Genomic DNA, 25,108 nt, shown 5'->3' on the forward strand with positions numbered 1-25,108 from the left:
GTCAGAGAGCAGCCTCTCCTCTCCTCTCCTAGTGGTAGTGTTGTCAGAGAGCAGCCTCTCCTCTCCTCTCCTAGTGGTAGTGTTGTCAGAGAGCAGCCTCTCCTCTCCTCTCCTAGTGGTAGTGTTGTCAGAGAGCAGCCTCTCCTCTCCTCTCCTAGTGGTAGTGTTGTCAGAGAGCAGCCTCTCCTCTCCTCTCCTAGTGGTAGTGTTGTCAGAGAGCAGCCTCTCCTCTCCTCTCCTAGTGGTAGTGTTGTCAGAGGGCAGCCTCTCCTCTCCTCTCCTAGTGGTAGTGTTGTCAGAGAGCAGCCTCTCCTCTCCTAGTGGTAGTGTTGTCAGAGAGCAGCCTCTCCTCTCCTCTCCTAGTGGTAGTGTTGTCAGAGAGCAGCCTCTCCTCTCCTCTCCAGTGGTAGTGTTGTCAGAGAGCAGCCTCTCCTCTCCTCTCCTCTCCTAGTGGTAGTGTTGTCAGAGAGCAGCCTCTCCTCTCCTCTCCTCTCCTAGTGGTAGTGTTGTCAGAGAGCAGCCTCTCCTCTCCTCTCCTAGTGGTAGTGTTGTCAGAGAGCAGCCTCTCCTCTCCTCTCCTAGTGGTAGTGTTGTCAGAGAGCAGCCTCTCCTCTCCTCTCCTAGTGGTAGTGTTGTCAGAGAGCAGCCTCTCCTCTCCTCTCCTCTCCTAGTGGTAGTGTTGTCAGAGAGCAGCCTCTCCTCTCCTCTCCTAGTGGTAGTGTTGTCAGAGGGCAGCCTCTCCTCTCCTCTCCTCTCCTAGTGGTAGTGTTGTCAGAGAGCAGCCTCTCCTCTCCTCTCCTAGTGGTAGTGTTGTCAGAGAGCAGCCTCTCCTCTCCTCTCCTAGTGGTAGTGTTGTCAGAGAGCAGCCTCTCCTCTCCTAGTGGTAGTGTTGTCAGAGAGCAGCCTCTCCTCTCCTCTCCTAGTGGTAGTGTTGTCAGAGAGCAGCCTCTCCTCTCCTCTCCTAGTGGTAGTGTTGTCAGAGAGCAGCCTCTCCTCTCCTCTCCTAGTGGTAGTGTTGTCAGAGAGCAGCCTCTCCTCTCCTCTCCTCTCCTAGTGGTAGTGTTGTCAGAGAGCAGCCTCTCCTCTCCTAGTGGTAGTGTTGTCAGAGAGCAGCCTCTCCTCTCCTCTCCTAGTGGTAGTGTTGTCAGAGGGCAGCCTCTCCTCTCCTAGTGGTAGTGTTGTCAGAGAGCAGCCTCTCCTCTCCTCTCCTAGTGGTAGTGTTGTCAGAGAGCAGCCTCTCCTCTCCTAGTGGTAGTGTTGTCAGAGAGCAGCCTCTCCTCTCCTAGTGGTAGTGTTGTCAGAGAGCAGCCTCTCCTCTCCTCTCCTAGTGGTAGTGTTGTCAGAGAGCAGCCTCTCCTCTCCTAGTGGTAGTGTTGTCAGAGAGCAGCCTCTCCTCTCCTAGTGGTAGTGTTGTCAGAGAGCAGCCTCTCCTCTCCCTAGTGGTAGTGTTGTCAGAGAGCAGCCTCTCCTCTCCTCTCCTAGTGGTAGTGTTGTCAGAGAGCAGCCTCTCCTCTCCTCTCCTAGTGGTAGTGTTGTCAGAGAGCAGCCTCTCCTCTCCTAGTGGTAGTGTTGTCAGAGAGCAGCCTCTCCTCTCCTCTCCTAGTGGTAGTGTTGTCAGAGGGCAGCCTCTCCTCTCCTCTCCTAGTGGTAGTGTTGTCAGAGAGCAGCCTCTCCTCTCCTCTCCTAGTGGTAGTGTTGTCAGAGAGCAGCCTCTCCTCTCCTCTCCTAGTGGTAGTGTTGTCAGAGAGCAGCCTCTCCTCTCCTCTCCTAGTGGTAGTGTTGTCAGAGAGCAGCCTCTCCTCTCCTCTCCTAGTGGTAGTGTTGTCAGAGGGCAGCCTCTCCTCTCCTCTCCTAGTGGTAGTGTTGTCAGAGAGCAGCCTCTCCTCTCCTCTCCTAGTGGTAGTGTTGTCAGAGAGCAGCCTCTCCTCTCCTCTCCTAGTGGTAGTGTTGTCAGAGAGCAGCCTCTCCTCTCCTCTCCTAGTGGTAGTGTTGTCAGAGAGCAGCCTCTCCTCTCCTCTCCTCTCCTAGTGGTAGTGTTGTCAGAGAGCAGCCTCTCCTCTCCTCTCCTAGTGGTAGTGTTGTCAGAGAGCAGCCTCTCCTCTCCTCTCCTAGTGGTAGTGTTGTCAGAGAGCAGCCTCTCCTCTCCTCTCCTAGTGGTAGTGTTGTCAGAGAGCAGCCTCTCCTCTCCTAGTGGTAGTGTTGTCAGAGAGCAGCCTCTCCTCTCCTAGTGGTAGTGTTGTCAGAGAGCAGCCTCTCCTCTCCTCTCCTCTCCTAGTGGTAGTGTTGTCAGAGAGCAGCCTCTCCTCTCCTCTCCTAGTGGTAGTGTTGTCAGAGAGCAGCCTCTCCTCTCCTCTCCTAGTGGTAGTGTTGTCAGAGAGCAGCCTCTCCTCTCCTCTCCTAGTGGTAGTGTTGTCAGAGAGCAGCCTCTCCTCTCCTAGTGGTAGTGTTGTCAGAGAGCAGCCTCTCCTCTCCTCTCCTAGTGGTAGTGTTGTCAGAGAGCAGCCTCTCCTCTCCTCGTGGTAGTGTTGTCAGAGAGCAGCCTCTCCTCTCCTCTCCTAGTGGTAGTGTTGTCAGAGAGCAGCCTCTCCTCTCCTCTCCTAGTGGTAGTGTTGTCAGAGAGCAGCCTCTCCTCTCCTAGTGGTAGTGTTGTCAGAGAGCAGCCTCTCCTCTCCAAGTGGTAGTGTTGTCAGAGAGCAGCCTCTCCTCTCCTCTCCTAGTGGTAGTGTTGTCAGAGAGCAGCCTCTCCTCTCCTAGTGGTAGTGTTGTCAGAGAGCAGCCTCTCCTCTCCTCTCCTAGTGGTAGTGTTGTCAGAGAGCAGCCTCTCCTCTCCTCTCCTAGTGGTAGTGTTGTCAGAGAGCAGCCTCTCCTCTCCTAGTGGTAGTGTTGTCAGAGAGCAGCCTCTCCTCTCCTAGTGGTAGTGTTGTCAGAGAGCAGCCTCTCCTCTCCTCTCCTAGTGGTAGTGTTGTCAGAGAGCAGCCTCTCCTCTCCTCTCCTAGTGGTAGTGTTGTCAGAGAGCAGCCTCTCCTCTCCTAGTGGTAGTGTTGTCAGAGAGCAGCCTCTCCTCTCCTAGTGGTAGTGTTGTCAGAGAGCAGCCTCTCCTCTCCTCTCCTAGTGGTAGTGTTGTCAGAGGGCAGCCTCTCCTCTCCTAGTGGTAGTGTTGTCAGAGAGCAGCCTCTCCTCTCCTAGTGGTAGTGTTGTCAGAGAGCAGCCTCTCCTCTCCTCTCCTAGTGGTAGTGTTGTCAGAGAGCAGCCTCTCCTCTCCTCTCCTAGTGGTAGTGTTGTCAGAGGGCAGCCTCTCCTCTCCTCTCCTAGTGGTAGTGTTGTCAGAGAGCAGCCTCTCCTCTCCTCTCCTCTCCTAGTGGTAGTGTTGTCAGAGAGCAGCCTCTCCTCTCCTCTCCTAGTGGTAGTGTTGTCAGAGAGCAGCCTCTCCTCTCCTCTCCTAGTGGTAGTGTTGTCAGAGAGCAGCCTCTCCTCTCCTAGTGGTAGTGTTGTCAGAGAGCAGCCTCTCCTCTCCTAGTGGTAGTGTTGTCAGAGAGCAGCCTCTCCTCTCCTCTCCTCTCCTAGTGGTAGTGTTGTCAGAGAGCAGCCTCTCCTCTCCTCTCCTAGTGGTAGTGTTGTCAGAGAGCAGCCTCTCCTCTCCTAGTGGTAGTGTTGTCAGAGAGCAGCCTCTCCTCTCCTCTCCTAGTGGTAGTGTTGTCAGAGAGCAGCCTCTCCTCTCCTAGTGGTAGTGTTGTCAGAGAGCAGCCTCTCCTCTCCTCTCCTAGTGGTAGTGTTGTCAGAGAGCAGCCTCTCCTCTCCTCGTGGTAGTGTTGTCAGAGAGCAGCCTCTCCTCTCCTCTCCTAGTGGTAGTGTTGTCAGAGAGCAGCCTCTCCTCTCCTCTCCTAGTGGTAGTGTTGTCAGAGAGCAGCCTCTCCTCTCCTAGTGGTAGTGTTGTCAGAGAGCAGCCTCTCCTCTCCAAGTGGTAGTGTTGTCAGAGAGCAGCCTCTCCTCTCCTCTCCTAGTGGTAGTGTTGTCAGAGAGCAGCCTCTCCTCTCCTAGTGGTAGTGTTGTCAGAGAGCAGCCTCTCCTCTCCTCTCCTAGTGGTAGTGTTGTCAGAGAGCAGCCTCTCCTCTCCTAGTGGTAGTGTTGTCAGAGAGCAGCCTCTCCTCTCCTAGTGGTAGTGTTGTCAGAGAGCAGCCTCTCCTCTCCTAGTGGTAGTGTTGTCAGAGAGCAGCCTCTCCTCTCCTCTCCTAGTGGTAGTGTTGTCAGAGAGCAGCCTCTCCTCTCCTCTCCTAGTGGTAGTGTTGTCAGAGAGCAGCCTCTCCTCTCCTCTCCTCTCCTCTCCTAGTGGTAGTGTTGTCAGAGAGCAGCCTCTCCTCTCCTCTCCTAGTGGTAGTGTTGTCAGAGAGCAGCCTCTCCTCTCCTCTCCTAGTGGTAGTGTTGTCAGAGAGCAGCCTCTCCTCTCCTCTCCTAGTGGTAGTGTTGTCAGAGAGCAGCCTCTCCTCTCCTCTCCTAGTGGTAGTGTTGTCAGAGAGCAGCCTCTCCTCTCCTAGTGGTAGTGTTGTCAGAGAGCAGCCTCTCCTCTCCTAGTGGTAGTGTTGTCAGAGAGCAGCCTCTCCTCTCCTCTCCTAGTGGTAGTGTTGTCAGAGAGCAGCCTCTCCTCTCCTCTCCTAGTGGTAGTGTTGTCAGAGAGCAGCCTCTCCTCTCCTCTCCTAGTGGTAGTGTTGTCAGAGAGCAGCCTCTCCTCTCCTCTCCTAGTGGTAGTGTTGTCAGAGAGCAGCCTCTCCTCTCCTCTCCTAGTGGTAGTGTTGTCAGAGAGCAGCCTCTCCTCTCCTAGTGGTAGTGTTGTCAGAGAGCAGCCTCTCCTCTCCTAGTGGTAGTGTTGTCAGAGAGCAGCCTCTCCTCTCCTCTCCTAGTGGTAGTGTTGTCAGAGAGCAGCCTCTCCTCTCCTCTCCTAGTGGTAGTGTTGTCAGAGAGCAGCCTCTCCTCTCCTCTCCTAGTGGTAGTGTTGTCAGAGAGCAGCCTCTCCTCTCCTCTCCTAGTGGTAGTGTTGTCAGAGAGCAGCCTCTCCTCTCCTCTCCTAGTGGTAGTGTTGTCAGAGAGCAGCCTCTCCTCTCCTAGTGGTAGTGTTGTCAGAGAGCAGCCTCTCCTCTCCTCTCCTCTCCTAGTGGTAGTGTTGACAGAGGGAATTATTTCGCGATTAATCTAATTAATCATGTAACTGTAATTAACTAGGAAGTCGGGGCACCAAGGAAAATATTCAGATTACAAAGTTATAATTAACCTAATATAACTTTCAGATATTTTAATATCTGATCAATCAGTCTTCGAATTAATTAATTATTATTTACCTCACGATAGTCTCATTCCAAACGTCGTAAATTGTTGGTTATCTGCACGAACCCTGTCTTCACTATGAGTCATCCATACATCAATTGTCTTAAAATCATTTATTTACTAACTAAGTAATTCACAGAAATGCAAACAGACAGTAGATATGTGCCCTAGTGGGCTAAACCGGCATGGCGGCTTGTTAAAGAAAAGGGGATTGGGGGTCAGCTGACAAGGCACTACAGAGTTGAATATTATAACAATTGAAATGCTAATCCTTTGCACATGAACGCTCACTCATTCGGGAACAATTGCAATCAATATATATATTTACGCTCAGTGTGTCGTCGGGATCTCTGTTGAAAAGTTTGTTTCTGTTGGAGAGTCTGTCCGCCCTCTCTCTCTCTCTCTCTCTGTCGTGGTTAGAATGGGTAGTTCAGAGTGACATTCATTCATGTCGTTGTAGAATAGATGTTTCGTCGGTCTTCGCGTTCAATGATACGGAATTCCTAGCTGCAGACTAGTAATTAGTATCAAAGACTTGTTCTTATTCTGTCGGTATCGATAGTCTGAGTTTAACCACGTGGTATGGTCAAAAGTTCAGCCAGAGAAATGCATGGTCTGCAAACCTTGGCCCTCTCGTTATCGAGGTAAGCTGGTCTGGTGATAGAAAATCTAGGTGGGGGGTTTTATTCGGAAGAGCAGAAAAGGGCCTGTCCCATGACGCCAGACCATAACTGTGCTCATGGGCGGTCCTCTGATTTAGTTAAACTCCCAAGGGAATTGGAGTTTCCTTCATTAAACAGTCCAAAATCACATTACACAATTTCACAAATAGCTTCATCCTTATTCATTCATTTTATACACCATTAGATGTAAGTCTCATACCTGAGACTCTTCTATAAACAGCTGAAGAGTCTCATACAGCTCATACAGCCACATACAGCTGAGGTAGACTGTATGTGGAGGTTGTTGTCTCCCCTGTAGCTCACCAGCTGATGTAGACTGTATGTGGAGGTTGTCTCCCCTGTAGCTCACCAGCTGATGTAGACTGTATGTGGAGGTTGTCCCCCCTGTAGCTCACCAGCTGATGTAGACTGTATGTGGAGGTTGTCTCCCCCCTGTAGCTCACCAGCTGATGTAGACTGTATGTGGAGGTTGTCTCCCCTGCAGCTCACCAGCTGATGTAGACTGTATGTGGAGGTTGTCTCCCCCCTGCAGCTCACCAGCTGATGTAGACTGTATGTGGAGGTTGTCTCCCCTGTAGCTCACCAGCTGATGTAGACTGTATGTGGAGGTTGTCTCCCCTGCAGCTCACCAGCTGATGTAGACTGTATGTGGAGGTTGTCCCCCCTGTAGCTCACCAGCTGATGTAGACTGTATGTGGAGGTTGTCCCCCCCTGCAGCTCACCAGCTGATGTAGACTGTATGTGGAGGTTGTTGTCCCCCCTGTAGCTCACCAGCTGATGTAGACTGTATGTGGAGGTTGTCTCCCCCCTGCAGCTCACCAGCTGATGTAGACTGTATGTGGAGGTTGTCTCCCCTGTAGCTCACCAGCTGATGTAGACTGTATGTGGAGGTTGTCCCCCCCTGTAGCTCACCAGCTGATGTAGACTGTATGTGGAGGTTGTCTCCCCTGTAGCTCACCAGCTGATGTAGACTGTATGTGGAGGTTGTCTCCCCTGCAGCTCATCAGCTGATGTAGACTGTATGTGGAGGTTGTCCCCCCTGTAGCTCACCAGCTGATGTAGACTGTATGTGGAGGTTGTCCCCCCCTGCAGCTCACCAGCTGATGTAGACTGTATGTGGAGGTTGTTGTCCCCCCTGTAGCTCACCAGCTGATGTAGACTGTATGTGGAGGTTGTCTCCCCCCTGCAGCTCACCAGCTGATGTAGACTGTATGTGGAGGTTGTCTCCCCTGTAGCTCACCAGCTGATGTAGACTGTATGTGGAGGTTGTCCCCCCCTGTAGCTCACCAGCTGATGTAGACTGTATGTGGAGGTTGTCTCCCCTGTAGCTCACCAGCTGATGTAGACTGTATGTGGAGATTGTCTCCCCTGCAGCTCACCAGCTGATGTAGACTGTATGTGGAGGTTGTCCCCCCTGTAGCTCACCAGCTGATGTAGACTGTATGTGGAGGTTGTCTCCCCCCTGCAGCTCACCAGCTGATGTAGACTGTATGTGGAGGTTGTCCCCCCTGTAGCTCACCAGCTGATGTAGACTGTATGTGGAGGTTGTCCCCCCCTGTAGCTCACCAGCTGATGTAGACTGTATGTGGAGGTTGTCCCCCCTGTAGCTCACCAGCTGATGTAGACTGTATGTGGAGGTTGTCCCCCCTGTAGCTCACCAGCTGATGTAGACTGTATGTGGAGGTTGTCTCCCCCCTGCAGCTCACCAGCTGATGTAGACTGTATGTGGAGGTTGTCCCCCCCTGTAGCTCACCAGCTGATGTAGACTGTATGTGGAGGTTGTCCCCCCTGTAGCTCACCAGCTGATGTAGACTGTATGTGGAGGTTGTCCCCCCTGCAGCTCACCAGCTGATGTAGACTGTATGTGGAGGTTGTCCCCCCTGGTGCTCACCAGCTGATGTAGACTGTATGTGGAGGTTGTCCCCCCCTGTAGCTCACCAGCTGATGTAGACTGTATGTGGAGGTTGTCCCCCCTGTAGCTCACCAGCTGATGTAGACTGTATGTGGAGGTTGTCCCCCCCTGCAGCTCACCAGCTGATGTAGACTGTATGTGGAGGTTGTCTCCCCCCTGCAGCTCACCAGCTGATGTAGACTGTATGTGGAGGTTGTCTCCCCTGTAGCTCACCAGCTGATGTAGACTGTATGTGGAGGTTGTCCCCCCCTGTAGCTCACCAGCTGATGTAGACTGTATGTGGAGGTTGTCTCCCCTGTAGCTCACCAGCTGATGTAGACTGTATGTGGAGGTTGTCTCCCCTGCAGCTCATCAGCTGATGTAGACTGTATGTGGAGGTTGTCCCCCCTGTAGCTCACCAGCTGATGTAGACTGTATGTGGAGGTTGTCCCCCCCTGCAGCTCACCAGCTGATGTAGACTGTATGTGGAGGTTGTTGTCCCCCCTGTAGCTCACCAGCTGATGTAGACTGTATGTGGAGGTTGTCTCCCCCCTGCAGCTCACCAGCTGATGTAGACTGTATGTGGAGGTTGTCTCCCCTGTAGCTCACCAGCTGATGTAGACTGTATGTGGAGGTTGTCCCCCCCTGTAGCTCACCAGCTGATGTAGACTGTATGTGGAGGTTGTCTCCCCTGTAGCTCACCAGCTGATGTAGACTGTATGTGGAGATTGTCTCCCCTGCAGCTCACCAGCTGATGTAGACTGTATGTGGAGGTTGTCCCCCCTGTAGCTCACCAGCTGATGTAGACTGTATGTGGAGGTTGTCTCCCCCCTGCAGCTCACCAGCTGATGTAGACTGTATGTGGAGGTTGTCCCCCCTGTAGCTCACCAGCTGATGTAGACTGTATGTGGAGGTTGTCCCCCCCTGTAGCTCACCAGCTGATGTAGACTGTATGTGGAGGTTGTCCCCCCTGTAGCTCACCAGCTGATGTAGACTGTATGTGGAGGTTGTCCCCCCTGTAGCTCACCAGCTGATGTAGACTGTATGTGGAGGTTGTCTCCCCCCTGCAGCTCACCAGCTGATGTAGACTGTATGTGGAGGTTGTCCCCCCCTGTAGCTCACCAGCTGATGTAGACTGTATGTGGAGGTTGTCCCCCCTGTAGCTCACCAGCTGATGTAGACTGTATGTGGAGGTTGTCCCCCCTGCAGCTCACCAGCTGATGTAGACTGTATGTGGAGGTTGTCCCCCCTGGTGCTCACCAGCTGATGTAGACTGTATGTGGAGGTTGTCCCCCCCTGTAGCTCACCAGCTGATGTAGACTGTATGTGGAGGTTGTCCCCCCTGTAGCTCACCAGCTGATGTAGACTGTATGTGGAGGTTGTCCCCCCCTGCAGCTCACCAGCTGATGTAGACTGTATGTGGAGGTTGTCCCCCCCTGTAGCTCACCAGCTGATGTAGACTGTATGTGGAGGTTGTCTCCCCTGTAGCTCACCAGCTGATGTAGACTGTATGTGGAGGTTGTCCCCCCCTGTAGCTCACCAGCTGATGTAGACTGTATGTGGAGGTTGTCCCCCCTGTAGCTCACCAGCTGATGTAGACTGTATGTGGAGGTTGTCCCCCCTGTAGCTCACCAGCTGATGTAGACTGTATGTGGAGGTTGTTGTCCCCCCTGTAGCTCACCAGCTGATGTAGACTGTATGTGGAGGTTGTCCCCCCTGTAGCTCACCAGCTGATGTAGACTGTATGTGGAGGTTGTCTCCCCCCTGCAGCTCACCAGCTGATGTAGACTGTATGTGGAGGTTGTCCCCCCTGTAGCTCACCAGCTGATGTAGACTGTATGTGGAGGTTGTCCCCCCTGTAGCTCACCAGCTGATGTAGACTGTATGTGGAGGTTGTCCCCCCTGTAGCTCACCAGCTGATGTAGACTGTATGTGGCGGATGAGATGCTTCCTTCCCACTACTGAACACAACTGTGGTGCATATCTGTTGCTGCTAATATTAAATTGTGCTTTATGACTGAAAATCTCTCCAAAATCTCTTGTCCAATCCACTTAGTAGTCAGATTTTAGTCACAGAGAAAACTGAAAATATCTTTTGTTTAGGTCTAGTTTTTTTCTGGGTCTATTTAGTCACCTACTCTCGTCAATTACCACTGAAAAATAATAGGCTTTAAACAAATATTTTAGTCACTATTTTTGTGGTCTGAATTGCACCCTATTCCCTTTAAAAACGCACTACACTTTTGAACCGGAGCCTAGTTTAAAAGTAGTGCACTATATAGGGAATAAGGTGGCGTTTTGGGATGCAGCCTGTGACACTGTCTCTACCTGGAAGTGAAAGATCCCAGCGTACTCTCCACGTCCAAAGCCTTGTCCTGCAGGAACAACCCGGGCCATGACATCTTCATTCAGGGTCAGAGAGGCGATGGCCGCCAGGAGCCAGCAGTCACCTGGAGGGGGAAAACAGAGAAGAGACACATGGGAGTAGAGGTTATCACAGGTCAGTATTACAACCCTCATTCTGAACATTCCTGATTGAAAATAAATCATTCTATACTGAAAAAAAAAATATATATATATATATATAAACGCAACATGCAACAATTTCAAAGATTTTACTGAGTTACAGTTCATATAAGGAAATCAGTCAATTGAAATAAATGTATGAATTTCACATGACTGGGCAGGGGCGTAGCCATGGGTGGGCCTGGGAGGGCATAGGGCCACCCACTTGGGAGCCAGGCCCAGCCAATCAGAATGAATTCTTCCCCACAAAAAGGACTTTATTACAGACAGAAATACTCCTCAGTTTCATCAGGTGTCCCGGGGTGGCTGGTCTCAGACGATCGCGCAGTTAAAGAAGCCGGATGTGGAGGTCCTGGGCTGATCATACCGTTGACATCAGCAAACAGCCCACCCATACGACGCCGTACACGCGGTCTGCGGTTGTCAGGCCGGTTGGACGTACTGCCAAATTCTCTCAAACGAAGTTGCGGCTTATGGTTGAGAAATGAACATTCAATTCTCTGGGAACGGTTCATTGGGACGCTCCCTCAAAACCTGAGACGACATCTGTGGCATTGTTAAATGTGACAAAACTGCACATTTTAGAGTGGCCTTTTATTGTCCCCCAGCACAAGGTGCACCTGTGTAATGATCATGCTGTTTAATCAGCTTCTTGATATGCCACATCTGTCTGGTGGATGTATTATCTTTGCAAAGGAGAAATGCTCACTATCAGGGACGTACACCAATGTGTGCACAACATTAGAGAGAAAAAAGCTTTTTGTGAATATGGAACATTTCTGGGATCTTTTAAATCACCTCATGAAACATGGGACCAACACATTGCATTTTATATTTTTTAGTTCATTCTAATAAACTGTACCACACAAGCAGTGAAAGCCACCCTACAAAACCCACACAACAGTTCCCTACAGAGCCCAGTTCAGCTCCACAGAAAGAGAGAACGGCTGACCTCAGTTCAGTTCACAAGTCTCAGCATTTAGTCTGTCCCAATGCACACTTCAGTACTGTGGCTTGCCATGTCATGCAGTCGTGGACACGATTTCTCTATAAACCAATTGTTTGTCTTTAGTTACAGGTAAATAAGTCTGTCTACCGGGTTGCTCAACAATCAAAAGGAAAAAGGACACCGAAGGAGTCAGTGACCATTATAAATGATTGTTCCTGCTATTACAATAATACGGTGTTATAAAGAGAACTTGTATGTGACCCTGCAAGGGACTAATGTGACCCAGATTACAGACCCAGAGCTTTGCAAAATATGTCTTATGCAGAGTGTGTGTGTGTGTGTGTGTCTAACGATGTGTTATGCAGAGTGTGTGTGTGTGTGTGTGTGTGTGTGTGTGTGTGTGTGTGTGTGTGTGTGTGTGTGTGTGTGTGTGTGTGTGTCTAAAGATGTGTTATGCAAAAATAAATCCGGCACAGTGTGTTTGTTTAAAGGGCGTGCCTGAAATGATCAAAACATCCTGCTCTGACTGGGCCCCATCACTAGCCTGGATAAACCAGACTACAGTGTCTACGGATTAATGAGAGGACAGTCCACCAGTCTACCCTGCTGGATTAATGAGAGTCCAGTCCACTAGTCTACCCTGCTGGATTAATGAGAGGACAGTCCACTAGTCTACCCTGCTGGATTAATGAGAGTCCAGTCCACTAGTCTACCCTGCTGGATTAATGAGAGTCCAGTCCACTAGTCTACCCTGCTGGATTAATGAGAGGACAGTCCACTAGTCTACCCTGCTGGATTAATGAGAGGACAGTCCACTAGTCTACCCTGCTGGATTAATGAGAGGACAGTCCACTAGTCTACCCTGCTGGATTAATGAGAGGACAGTCCACTAGTCTACCCTGCTGGATTAATGAGAGGACAGTCCACTAGTCAACCCTGCTGGATTAATGAGAGTCCAGTCCACTAGTCTACCCTGCTGGATTAATGAGAGGACAGTCCACTAGTCTACCCTGCTGGATTAATGAGAGGCCAGTCCACTAGTCTACCCTGCTGGATTAATGAGAGTCCAGTCCACTAGTCTACCCTGCTGGATTAATGAGAGGACAGTCCACTAGTCAACGCTGCTGGATTAATGAGAGGCCAGTCCACTAGTCTACCCTGCTGGATTAATGAGAGGACAGTCCACTAGTCTACCCTGCTGGATTAATGAGAGGCCAGTCCACTAGTCTACCCTGCTGGATTAATGAGAGGCCAGTCCACTAGTCTACCCTGCTGGATTAATGAGAGGACAGTCCACTAGTCAACCCTGCTGGATTAATGAGAGGCCAGTCCACTAGTCTACCCTGCTGGATTAATGAGAGGACAGTCCACTAGTCTACCCTGCTGGATTAATGAGAGGCCAGTCCACTAGTCTACCCTGCTGGATTAATGAGAGTCCAGTCCACTAGTCTACCCTGCTGGATTAATGAGAGGACAGTCCACTAGTCTACCCTGCTGGATTAATGAGAGGCCAGTCCACTAGTCTACCCTGCTGGATTAATGAGAGGACAGTCCACAAGTCGACCCTGCTGGATTAATGAGAGGACAGTCCACTAGTCTACCCTGCTGGATTAATGAGAGGACAGTCCACTAGTCTACCCTGCTGGATTAATGAGAGGACAGTCCACAAGTCGACCCTGCTGGATTAATGAGAGGACAGTCCACTAGTCTACCCTGCCGGATTAATGAGAGGACAGTCCACTAGTCTACCCTGCCGGATTAATGAGAGGACAGTCCACTAGTCTACCCTGCCGGATTAATGAGAGGACAGTCCACTAGTCTACCCTGCTGGATTAATGAGAGGCCAGTCCACTAGTCTACCCTGCTGGATTAATGAGAGTCCAGTCCACTAGTCTACCCTGCTGGATTAATGAGAGGACAGTCCACTAGTCTACCCTGCTGGATTAATGAGAGGCCAGTCCACTAGTCTACCCTGCTGGATTAATGAGAGGACAGTCCACTAGTCTACCCTGCTGGATTAATGAGAGGACAGTCCACTAGTCTACCCTGCTGGATTAATGAGAGTCCAGTCCACTAGTCTACCCTGCTGGATTAATGAGAGGACAGTCCACTAGTCTACCCTGCTGGATTAATGAGAGGACAGTCCACTAGTCTACCCTGCTGGATTAATGAGAGGACAGTCCACTAGTCTACCATGCTGGATTAATGAGAGGACAGTCCACTAGTCTACCCTGCTGGATTAATGAGAGGCCAGTCCACTAGTCTACCCTGCTGGATTAATGAGAGTCCAGTCCACTAGTCTACCCTGCTGGATTAATGAGAGGACAGTCCACTAGTCTACCCTGCTGGATTAATGAGAGGCCAGTCCACTAGTCTACCCTGCTGGATTAATGAGAGTCCAGTCCACTAGTCTACCCTGCTGGATTAATGAGAGGACAGTCCACTAGTCTACCCTGCTGGATTAATGAGAGGCCAGTCCACTAGTCTACCCTGCTGGATTAATGAGAGGACAGTCCACTAGTCAACCCTGCTGGATTAATGAGAGGCCAGTCCACTAGTCTACCCTGCTGGATTAATGAGAGGACAGTCCACTAGTCTACCCTGCTGGATTAATGAGAGGACAGTCCACTAGTCTACCCTGCTGGATTAATGAGAGTCCAGTCCACTAGTCAACCCTGCTGGATTAATGAGAGGCCAGTCCACTAGTCTACCCTGCTGGATTAATGAGAGGACAGTCCACTAGTCTACCCTGCTGGATTAATGAGAGGCCAGTCCACTAGTCTACCCTGCTGGATTAATGAGAGTCCAGTCCACTAGTCTACCCTGCTGGATTAATGAGAGGACAGTCCACTAGTCTACCCTGCTGGATTAATGAGAGGACAGTCCACTAGTCTACCCTGCTGGATTAATGAGAGGCCAGTCCACTAGTCTACCCTGCTCTGGGCAACTACTGCTTTCTACCAGCCACATCCTCACAACTCTCACACTCGGCTCCTGTGGCGACTGAATAACCAGAAGCATTCTGTGAATAAGAGTACCCTTTATTCACTGTATTAAAAACTGCATTAAAAAAAGGTAACAGGACAGAGGATGATAAAGCCTCACACACACACACACACACACACACACACACACACACACACACACACACACACACACACACACACACACACACAATGCCAAAGCTCGTCTCGCTTTGTCAGAAATCATAACATCTTCTTTGTTGGAGAAGATGTGTAAACGGTTGAGGGCGAGGCTGGTTGAGAGTAAATGGAAAAGGGAAGTGGGTTTCAACTCGTGAACAACTGGCATTCACAGTAACTGGCTCTGTTACGACTTCCTCCCAGCATGGTAACTGAGCTGGTTTCCATAGAGATATCTCGGTTTGTCCATATTTTCTACTATACCTCATTACAGAGATAACGACATGACATGGAGGCTGTTCAGTGGTAGTCTAGGAAACCAAATCACCTGTGTAATAACTGTTTAAAAAGCAACAACTGAATGTTATTACATATGTTGTGATCAATCACATTAACTTTTACTATACCATCTCCTCCTCACAGCTAAAAATCATTGGATACTGTTACAAACCGGCGGCCCCGTGGTTCCTGTTTTGGTTCCAAATATAAAGGCGACTTACCCAAGCCGCCTTGGCAGATGTCAGTTCTTGAGGCTCCGCCAACGATGAACTCTGGCCTGGACACCAGCTCCTATTCAGGGAGGGACCAAAGCATGAGTAAGACTGTGAAAGATATGGGGCTTCCAAACTTTGCAGCCCTAATTAAAGCAATACACTAGCTTGGGGGGGATGGGGGGGGGGAATATCTGCACAATGAGCTACTAGTGTAACCTCGTTTATTTTATAGAGCACTGCGTTTGATATATTATCAACTCTACTATTCAGGGACCAATACATGTTTAAGACTGTGTTATGAACTTTTAAAAGCAACTGTCCAGTGTTTCCAGCTTTCTATTAAATAAAAAATACATTTAAAAATAAATGTACTTTTAAACTGCTCTCCTGCGAAGTCGCGATTAGCGACAAACGCCTAGTTTCCTGAATCGGGTCACATATGACCTATAATTCATTACAATATGAGTGAAATAGTTTTATTTCCCTCCCCAAAAATTGTAATTAAGTATGCTTAAAAAAAAAGCAGCTTTTCTGTTTTTGAATGGTGTGGGAGCATATACCGGTCAATAAAACCATTCATGCGAGTAGACCGCTGATTGGCTCAGGAGGATTTCACCATAGCTCAGGATTTCACCATAGCAAGCATTTTTTTAAATAGTCTGTTAGATATGGTGGTGGGGGGGGGGGGGGGGTTATTCTCCTATTTATGCTTTGGCCACAAATACGAGTATAGGATGAGTCAACAACATTATCTGGGTATGAGTTAACAGAATATTAACTTTTTAAAAGTCAGATTTTTCACTAGACAGTAACATTCCTAGCAGATTTGACTAGGAGGATTAGTCATTATAGATAATAGTTATGAAATAAAAGCACATAGGAATGAAGACTGGTAGACAACATTAAAGTCATGCACGCACAAGTAAGGCGCATGGTCCACAGTGACCTAATGTAACCTCAATTGTCTCAAAAGTTCACTGTCTACGAGTTGATCTGTTGAACGACAAAAGCAAAAAAAAGGTGTGGGGATCAGCTGACTAACGCCCATCCAGATAGTTGGAGTATGAGTCACCCTTCATTTAGCCGTTCGGGAAAAGTTTCAGTTGTTACGGACAGGATAGAATGATGAAGTGGTTCCTTTACGCCCAACGAGCATCTGGAAACGCCCATCAGACTGCTGTGACGTCACTGACTTAGGCTATAAAGACATATTTCCAGTGAGGACTTTTGTTTGATGATAAAGATTTTGATCAGAACAAAGTATAAGTATATATATATATATATACTTGATATACATGATGCATACATACATACATACATACATACATACATACATACATACATACATACATACAGTACATACATACATACAGTACACACATACATACAGTATATACACACATACAGTACATACATACATACATACATACATACATACATACATACATACATACATACATACATACATACATACATACATACATACATACAGTATCTCTTCATAATGTCTGATACATATTATGTACAGAAACGCAAGTGGGAAAAAGAAAAGCCCAGATTCTGTCTTTTTTCTAAATAAAATTGAATATTATTAGAAAAATGCTGCATAGGCTGAAAACATTAAAGCAAAGGCAACGCTAAAATGTAAAGCCTGTTAAGCCTTATGAACCCTATAAAATGAACAGTCAAAAATCATGTTTCTCCTGAAATGTGATGATATTTGAAGGAAACCAGATCAAAGTATAAAAACGGACTGTTTCTTCCACATTGATAAAGGGTTGATCATAAAGTTACTGGTCTCCTCCCCCTAAGTCAAACACTTGGATTCATTATTAAGAGGACAAGGTGACATCGCTTTAACTCTCATTTTAATACACCAAATCGGTAACATGATATTCTCTTAACTAATTTAAATAAGTACAGCGTTGTAACCAACATCGGAGAAGGCGTGTTTGCAGCTAGATAGCTACTCTACTGGTGCCAACTTTTGATTATAGGGTGTCAACAAATATAATTAAAAGTTTACCCTATTCATCTATGGCAAAGATGTTTCCCCTTTCATCTGTGTCTGGTGTTAGCTAGTTACTGGCTAGCTAGGTCTTCAGCTGTCTGGTGTTAGCTAGTTACTGGCTAGCTAGGTCTGTGTCTGGTGTTAGCTAGTTACTGGCTAGCTAGGTCTTCATCTGTCTGGTGTTAGCTAGTTACTGGCTAGCTAGGTCTTCATCTGTCTGGTGTTAGCTAGTTACTGGCTAGCTAGGTCTTTATGTCTGGTGTTAGCTAGTTACTGGTTAGCTAGGTCTTCATCTGTCTGGTGTTAGCTAGTTACTGGCTAGCTAGGTCTTTATGTCTGGTGTTAGCTAGTTACTGGTTAGCTAGGTCTTCATCTGTCTGGTGTTAGCTAGTTACTGGCTAGCTAGGTCTTCATCTGTGTCTGGTGTTAGCTAGTTACTGGCTAGCTAGGTCTGTGTCTGGTGTTAGCTAGTTACTGGCTAGCTAGGTCTTCATCTGTCTGGTGTTAGCTAGTTACTGGCTAGCTGGGTCTTCAGCCAGCATGGAACAAAAGGGTGGGGGGGTAGTCGTTCAAAACTCAGACGCAGTTGTCAAGTCAACACATCTGTCAGTGCTGATGTGAACCGCATCACAAGAGAAATGCCAAACTGAAGATGTATAAAAAAATATATATAATTGATGCAATTTCAATGTTGTTTGAGTTGCTTTGTGTATCACCACGCCTGTCTTTTCAAACTTCCTGGTAGTTAGCCATGAGAGAGACTTTCTTGTTTGTTGTTCTTGCCGTAATATGGACTTGATCTTTTACCAAATAGGGCTATATTCTGTATACCACCCCTACCTTGTCACAACACAACTGATTGGGCTCAAACTCATTAAGAAGGAAATAAATTCCACAAATTAACTTTTAACAAGGCACACCTGTTTAATGAAATGCATTCCAGGTGACTACCTCATGAAGCTGGTTGAGAGAATTCCAAGAGTGTGCAAAGCTGTCATCAAGGCAAAGGGTGGCTACTTAGAAGAATCTCAAATAGAAAATATATTTTGATTTGTTTAACACTTTTTTGGTTACTACATGATTCCATATGTATTATTTCATAGTTTTGATGTCTTCATTATTATTCTACAATGTAGAAAATAGTAAAAAAAATAAAGAAAAACCGTTGAATGAGTAGGTGTGTCCAAACTTTTAACTGCTACTGTACATATAAACATACATTAATATGGCAGCGGAAAACTGAGAAAACTAAACAGAAACATTTCGAGTATAGATCTTGTCTTGTCGCATCTTCCAAGCCTTGAAGATAAAACGTGTAGCCAGTTAAACCTATTTTCTAAATAGACATTCAAGTTTTTCCTTCATCTCTAATCCAGGATCATTCCTGTTTCCTTTGCAACATTTTATCAAACAGTACAACTCTCAGATTATCACATAAAGAACTATCAAATAAAAAGTGAATTCTCTACCTCCCCTAAAATCACAGACAATACACAGTCCCTCTTCTTCGTCTTTGTCATTGAACCTACCTACTTCAATGACCAGTATACCGGTTCTCAACTGGGCATACAAAGACGTCTGGTTTCTGGTTAGGGGAGAGGTGACATAATGCTCTGGATCCTAGCTGTTTTTGATCTGGTTGGAAGTTCTGAGTTTTGGTTTAAACCATAAATCCATTTTCTTGGCTGTTTAAGGTTGGTTAACTTGTGTTTGATCATATTTACGTTACATCCTAACTTGTTTCTGTTGTAGATCAACTTCCTGTGTATAAAGTTTGTCTGTTTTGTTTGGTATATTCAAATATTTATATATTTTGTTATATTTGTTGTAAAAAAAATAATGTTTTTTTTCCCAGAGATAGATAACGCTTTGGTGTATTTTGATCAATAAAAATCCATCCATAGAGTTGACATTTTACTTGTGCTTAATAAAGGCAGTAACTTACCCCAGGTCGTTTCCATTGCACACCTCTGGTTTTAGAAGATCTCGGCCCAAGCTCATTGAATCCCAAGGACGCAGGTTCTGCTGGAAAAGTGGAATCCGTGAAAAGTGAACCTCTACTCAGACACTCGCTCCTCAGAGACTCGAAGTCCTGGTTTAGGTACTTCGACGCATTGGCATTAGTGCCAAATCCTGCGGCCAAAGCCCTCTTCTTGGCCAACGTTGATGCCACTCCAGCCATTGTCCTTGTCCTTGTCCTCTCTTCGGGTCGGGTGACTGACTGCGTCGACACAGTGAAATGAGGAAAATAGTTGGGATGTTGTTCACTGGTGGAAAAGTAGAAATTCCTTCTACGCCCCTTGTTTCAGGCGTGGTCTGTCTACAAGTCAGAGCGAGTGTTTTACCCGACAATATGTACACAGATTTCTATGTCCGGAACTGTTGCTTTCTACTCAACGTTTACTCGTTCAAAAGTATTTAGTGTGAATATGAACACTTTTTTTTGTTTTTTTTAAGGCATATGCATCAAAACAATCAACCAGTCAATTCATCTGTTTGAGTACAATCAACCAGTCAATTCATCTGTTTGAGTATCATAACGGGTGGATGAATATAAAGTCCGACTACAGTCTTAATATTCCAGTTGAACGTTAACGGAGCAGTCCGTAACTCCATACAGGTAGACTGACACGGTTGATCGGTCGGTGTAGATTTAAAACGCCTCTGCGTTGTGTGTTGATAGGTGAAAACATGGCCATATGTCCAGGGTTGGGTCTATGGATGTTACATTATGATACATTGATTTACAGTAGGCAGGACGTAACATACCACTGATCAATATCAGTACAGTATGAAATGTAGACTATAAACACAGATATATAACGTTTTCTATAGGCCTTTGGTTAGCCAACTGTCCCTATGACAACCCAGGCGTTACATACAGTAGTGACACAAGACTTTTATATCGCGTCTTTGGAAGTGATGTGCACTTGTAAAACAGCGTAAAAAATAGTTAGCTATCTCAACAAACACAAAACACACGACATGACTAATATGACACGACAAGGTAACACAACGACAGGGGACATGAACAGCCATCCCAATCACAACGTGGACAGTAGAAAGTACTACATCTAGCTAGCAGGTACAGTGCATAAATTAACAAATAAAAAGTTCATACATGCATTAAATACATGAATAATGCTGCTAGAATAACAAATACCACATATTTACAATGTCAGGGGCCATATAAAGTCATTATCTATGTTTTTATATATTAGATGAATGATGATTTTGTCTGTACCTACCTCTTACAGTACAGGGAAGCTGTATGGGGGCATGATGTTTAGGATGTTTCCAGCCTGTTGTAGTAACCATGTCTACCAGCAAGGGTCATTTACAAAAATGCAGACCTGGATAAACTCCAATTAGGTTACGCCATGGAATTCAGACACCTTTTCTACATGAGTAAAAAAATGAAAAATGATTTAGGCCTATTTAATCTGGATATTTGCAGGTTACTCATGCACTAATGTAAGTCGTTCTGGATAAGAGTGTCTAGTAAATGACCAAAATGTAAAATGTACTGCTAATGAAAATGTTCCGGATGTGGAATGTCAGGGCTAGGGTCAACCTTGTGTTGTAAAGTTAGAGCAGGTAGCCTAGTGGTTAGAGGCAGGTAGCCTAGTGGTTAGAGGCAGGTAGCCTAGTGGTTAGAGGCAGGTAGCCTAGTGGTTAGAGACAGGTAGCCTAGTGGTTAGAGCCAGGTAGCCTAGTGGTTAGAGACAGGTAGCCTAGTGGTTAGAGACAGGTAGCCTAGTGGTTAGAGCAGGTAGCCTAGTGGTTAGAGCAGGTAGCCTAGTGGTTAGAGCAGGTAGCCTAGTGGTTAGAGCAGGTAGCCTAGTGGTTAGAGGCAGGTAGCCTAGTGGTTAGAGGCAGGTAGCCTAGTGGTTAGAGGCAGGTAGCCTAGTGGTTAGAGACAGGTAGCCTAGTGGTTAGAGCCAGGTAGCCTAGTGGTTAGAGCAGGTAGCCTAGTGGTTAGAGACAGGTAGCCTAGTGGTTAGAGACAGGTAGCCTAGTGGTTAGAGCAGGTAGCCTAGTGGTTAGAGACAGGTAGCCTAGTGGTTAGAGGCAGGTAGCCTAGTGGTTAGAGCAGGTAGCCTAGTGGTTAGAGCAGGTAGCCTAGTGGTTAGAGCAGGTAGCCTAGTGGTTAGAGGCAGGTAGCCTAGTGGTTAGAGGCAGGTAGCCTAGTGGTTAGAGGCAGGTAGCCTAGTGGTTAGAGACAGGTAGCCTAGTGGTTAGAGCCAGGTAGCCTAGTGGTTAGAGCAGGTAGCCTAGTGGTTAGAGACAGGTAGCCTAGTGGTTAGAGACAGGTAGCCTAGTGGTTAGAGCAGGTAGCCTAGTGGTTAGAGGCAGGTAGCCTAGTGGTTAGAGACAGGTAGCCTAGTGGTTAGAGACAGGTAGCCTAGTGGTTAGAGCAGGTAGCCTAGTAGTTAGAGACAGGTAGCCTAGTGGTTAGAGGCAGGTAGCCTAGTGGTTAGAGACAGGTAGCCTAGTGGTTAGAGCAGGTAGCCTAGTGGTTAGAGCAGGTAGCCTAGTGGTTAGAGACAGGTAGCCTAGTGGTTAGAGGCAGGTAGCCTAGTGGTTAGAGCAGGTAGCCTAGTGGTTAGAGACAGGTAGCCTAGTGGTTAGAGGCAGGTAGCCTAGTGGTTAGAGACAGGTAGCCTAGTGGTTAGAGACAGGTAGCCTAGTGGTTAGAGACAGGTAGCCTAGTGGTTAGAGGCAGGTAGCCTAGTGGTTAGAGACAGGTAGCCTAGTGGTTAGAGCAGGTAGCCTAGTGGTTAGAGCAGGTAGCCTAGTAGTTAGAGCAGGTAGCCTAGTGGTTAGAGACAGGTAGCCTAGTGGTTAGAGGGGGATGGCAGGTAGCTAAGTGGTTAGAGACAGGTAGCCTAGTGGTTAGAGACAGGTAGCCTAGTGGTTAGAGCCAGGTAGCCTAGTGGTTAGAGCAGGTAGCCTAGTGGGTAGAGATAGGTAGCCTAGTGGTTAGAGACAGGTAGCCTAGTGGTTAGAGACAGGTAGCCTAGCGGTTCGAGCAGGTAGCCTAGTGGTTAGAGACAGGTAGCCTAGTGGTTAGAGACAGGTAGCCTAGTGGTTAGAGACAGGTAGCCTAGTGGTTAGAGGCAGGTAGCCTAGTGGTTAGAGCAGGTAGCCTAGTGGTTAGAGATAGGTAGCCTAGTAGTTAGAGACAGGTAGCCTAGTGGTTAGAGACAGGTAGCCTAGTGGTTAGAGACAGGTAGCCTAGTGGTTAGAGCAGGTAGCCTAGTGGTTAGAGGCAGGTAGCCTAGTGGTTAGAGCAGGTAGCCTAGTGGTTAGAGACAGGTAGCCTAGTGGTTAGAGACAGGTAGCCTAGTGGTTAGAGATAGGTAGCCTAGTAGTTAGAGACAGGTAGCCTAGTGGTTAGAGACAGGTAGCCTAGTGGTTAGAGACAGGTAGCCTAGTGGTTAGAGCAGGTAGCCTAGTGGTTAGAGCAGGTAGCCTAGTGGTTAGAGACAGGTAGCCTAGTGGTTAGAGACAGGTAGCCTAGTGGTTAGAGCAGGTAGCCTAGTGGTTAGAGCAGGTAGCCTAGTGGTTAGAGCAGGTAGCCTAGTGGTTAGAGACAGGTAGCCTAGTGGTTAGAGCAGGTAGCCTAGTGGTTAGAGGCAGGTAGCCTAGTGGTTAGAGGCAGGTAGCCTAGTGGTTAGAGCAGGTAGCCTAGTGGTTAGAGCAGGTAGCCTAGTGGTTAGAGACAGGTAGCCTAGTGGTTAGAGATAGGTAGCCTAGTAGTTAGAGACAGGTAGCCTAGTGGTTAGAGACAGGTAGCCTAGTGGTTAGAGACAGGTAGCCTAGTGGTTAGAGCAGGTAGCCTAGTGGTTAGAGGCAGGTAGCCTAGTGGTTAGAGCAGGTAGCCTAGTGGTTAGAGACAGGTAGCCTAGTGGTTAGAGACAGGTAGCCTAGTGGTTAGAGCCAGGTAGCCTAGTGGTTAGAGGCAGGTAGCCTAGTGGTTAGAGGCAGGTAGCCTAGTGGTTAGAGGCAGGTAGCCTAGTGGTTAGAGACAGGTAGCCTAGTGGTTAGAGCCAGGTAGCCTAGTGGTTAGAGGCAGGTAGCCTAGTGGTTAGAGGCAGGTAGCCTAGTGGTTAGAGGCAGGTAGCCTAGTGGTTAGAGACAGGTAGCCTAGTGGTTAGAGCAGGTAGCCTAGTGGTTAGAGCAGGTAGCCTAGTAGTTAGAGCAGGTAGCCTAGTGGTTAGAGACAGGTAGCCTAGTGGTTAGAGGGGGATGGCAGGTAGCTAAGTGGTTAGAGACAGGTAGCCTAGTGGTTAGAGCAGGTAGCCTAGTGGTTAGAGACAGGTAGCCTAGTGGTTAGAGCAGGTAGCCTAGTGGTTAGAGCAGGTAGCCTAGTGGTTAGAGACAGGTAGCCTAGTGGTTAGAGACAGGTAGCCTAGTGGTTAGAGCAGGTAGCCTAGTGGTTAGAGCAGGTAGCCTAGTGGTTAGAGCAGGTAGCCTAGTGGTTAGAGACAGGTAGCCTAGTGGTTAGAGCAGGTAGCCTAGTGGTTAGAGGCAGGTAGCCTAGTGGTTAGAGGCAGGTAGCCTAGTGGTTAGAGCAGGTAGCCTAGTGGTTAGAGCAGGTAGCCTAGTGGTTAGAGACAGGTAGCCTAGTGGTTAGAGACAGGTAGCCTAGTGGTTAGAGCAGGTAGCCTAGTGGTTAGAGCAGGTAGCCTAGTGGTTAGAGCAGGTAGCCTAGTGGTTAGAGACAGGTAGCCTAGTGGTTAGAGCAGGTAGCCTAGTGGTTAGAGGCAGGTAGCCTAGTGGTTAGAGGCAGGTAGCCTAGTGGTTAGAGCAGGTAGCCTAGTGGTTAGAGGCAGGTAGCGTAGTGGTTAGAGGCAGGTAGCCTAGTGGTTAGAGCAGGTAGCCTAGTGGTTAGAGCAGGTAGCCTAGTGGTTAGAGCAGGTAGACTAGTGGTTAGAGACAGGTAGCCTAGTGGTTAGAGACAGGTAGCCTAGTGGTTAGAGACAGGTAGCCTAGTGGTTAGAGGCAGGTAGCCTAGTGGTTAGAGGCAGGTAGCCTAGTGGTTAGAGACAGGTAGCCTAGTGGTTAGAGCAGGTAGCCTAGTGGTTAGAGCAGGTAGCCTAGTGGTTAGAGCAGGTAGCCTAGTGGTTAGAGCAGGTAGCCTAGTGGGTAGAGACAGGTAGCCTAGTGGTTAGAGGCAGGTAGCCTAGTGGTTAGAGACAGGTAGCCTAGTGGTTAGAGGCAGGTAGCCTAGTGGTTAGAGGCAGTTAGCCTAGTGGTTAGAGGCAGGTAGCCTAGTGGTTAGAGGCAGGTAGCCTAGAGGTTAGAGACAGGTAGCCTAGTGGTTAGAGACAGGTAGCCTAGTGGTTAGAGGCAGGTAGTCTAGTGGTTAGAGGCAGGTAGTCTAGTGGTTAGAGGCAGGTAGCCTAGTGGTTAGAGGCAGGTAGCCTAGTGGTTAGAGCAGGTAGCCTAGTGGTTAGAGCAGGTAGCCTAGTGGTTAGAGACAGGTAGCCTAGTGGTTAGAGCAGGTAGCCTAGTGGTTAGAGCAGGTAGCCTAGTGGTTAGAGCAGGTAGCCTAGTGGTTAGAGACAGGTAGCCTAGTGGTTAGAGCCAGGTAGCCTAGTGGTTAGAGCAGGTAGCCTAGTGGGTAGAGATAGGTAGCCTAGTGGTTAGAGACAGGTAGCCTAGTGGTTAGAGACAGGTAGCCTAGCGGTTCGAGCAGGTAGCCTAGTGGTTAGAGACAGGTAGCCTAGTGGTTAGAGACAGGTAGCCTAGTGGTTAGAGACAGGTAGCCTAGTGGTTAGAGGCAGGTAGCCTAGTGGTTAGAGCAGGTAGCCTAGTGGTTAGAGATAGGTAGCCTAGTAGTTAGAGACAGGTAGCCTAGTGGTTAGAGACAGGTAGCCTAGTGGTTAGAGACAGGTAGCCTAGTGGTTAGAGCAGGTAGCCTAGTGGTTAGAGGCAGGTAGCCTAGTGGTTAGAGCAGGTAGCCTAGTGGTTAGAGACAGGTAGCCTAGTGGTTAGAGACAGGTAGCCTAGTGGTTAGAGCCAGGTAGCCTAGTGGTTAGAGGCAGGTAGCCTAGTGGTTAGAGGCAGGTAGCCTAGTGGTTAGAGG

At 48.1% G+C, this 25,108-nt stretch overlaps 1 protein-coding gene across 1 annotated transcript in view; it reads right to left on the reverse strand.

Annotated features, from left to right (window-relative positions):
• The window catches only part of LOC106589959 (calpain-2 catalytic subunit), a 43,082-nt gene extending 23,717 nt beyond the window's left edge, over window positions 1-19,365 (reverse strand). Inside the window, 3 exon segments of the mRNA XM_014180427.3 lie at window positions 10,219-10,340; window positions 15,009-15,078; window positions 18,959-19,365. Of these exon segments, the coding sequence (XP_014035902.2) occupies window positions 10,219-10,340; window positions 15,009-15,078; window positions 18,959-19,195 (429 nt within the window). The 5' untranslated portion in view covers window positions 19,196-19,365.
• Window positions 19,366-25,108: the final 5,743 nt, after the last annotated feature.

Source organism: Salmo salar, chromosome 28 (genome assembly GCF_965601325.2).
Source record: "Salmo salar chromosome 28, fSalSal1, whole genome shotgun sequence".
NCBI lineage: Eukaryota > Metazoa > Chordata > Actinopteri > Salmoniformes > Salmonidae > Salmo > Salmo salar.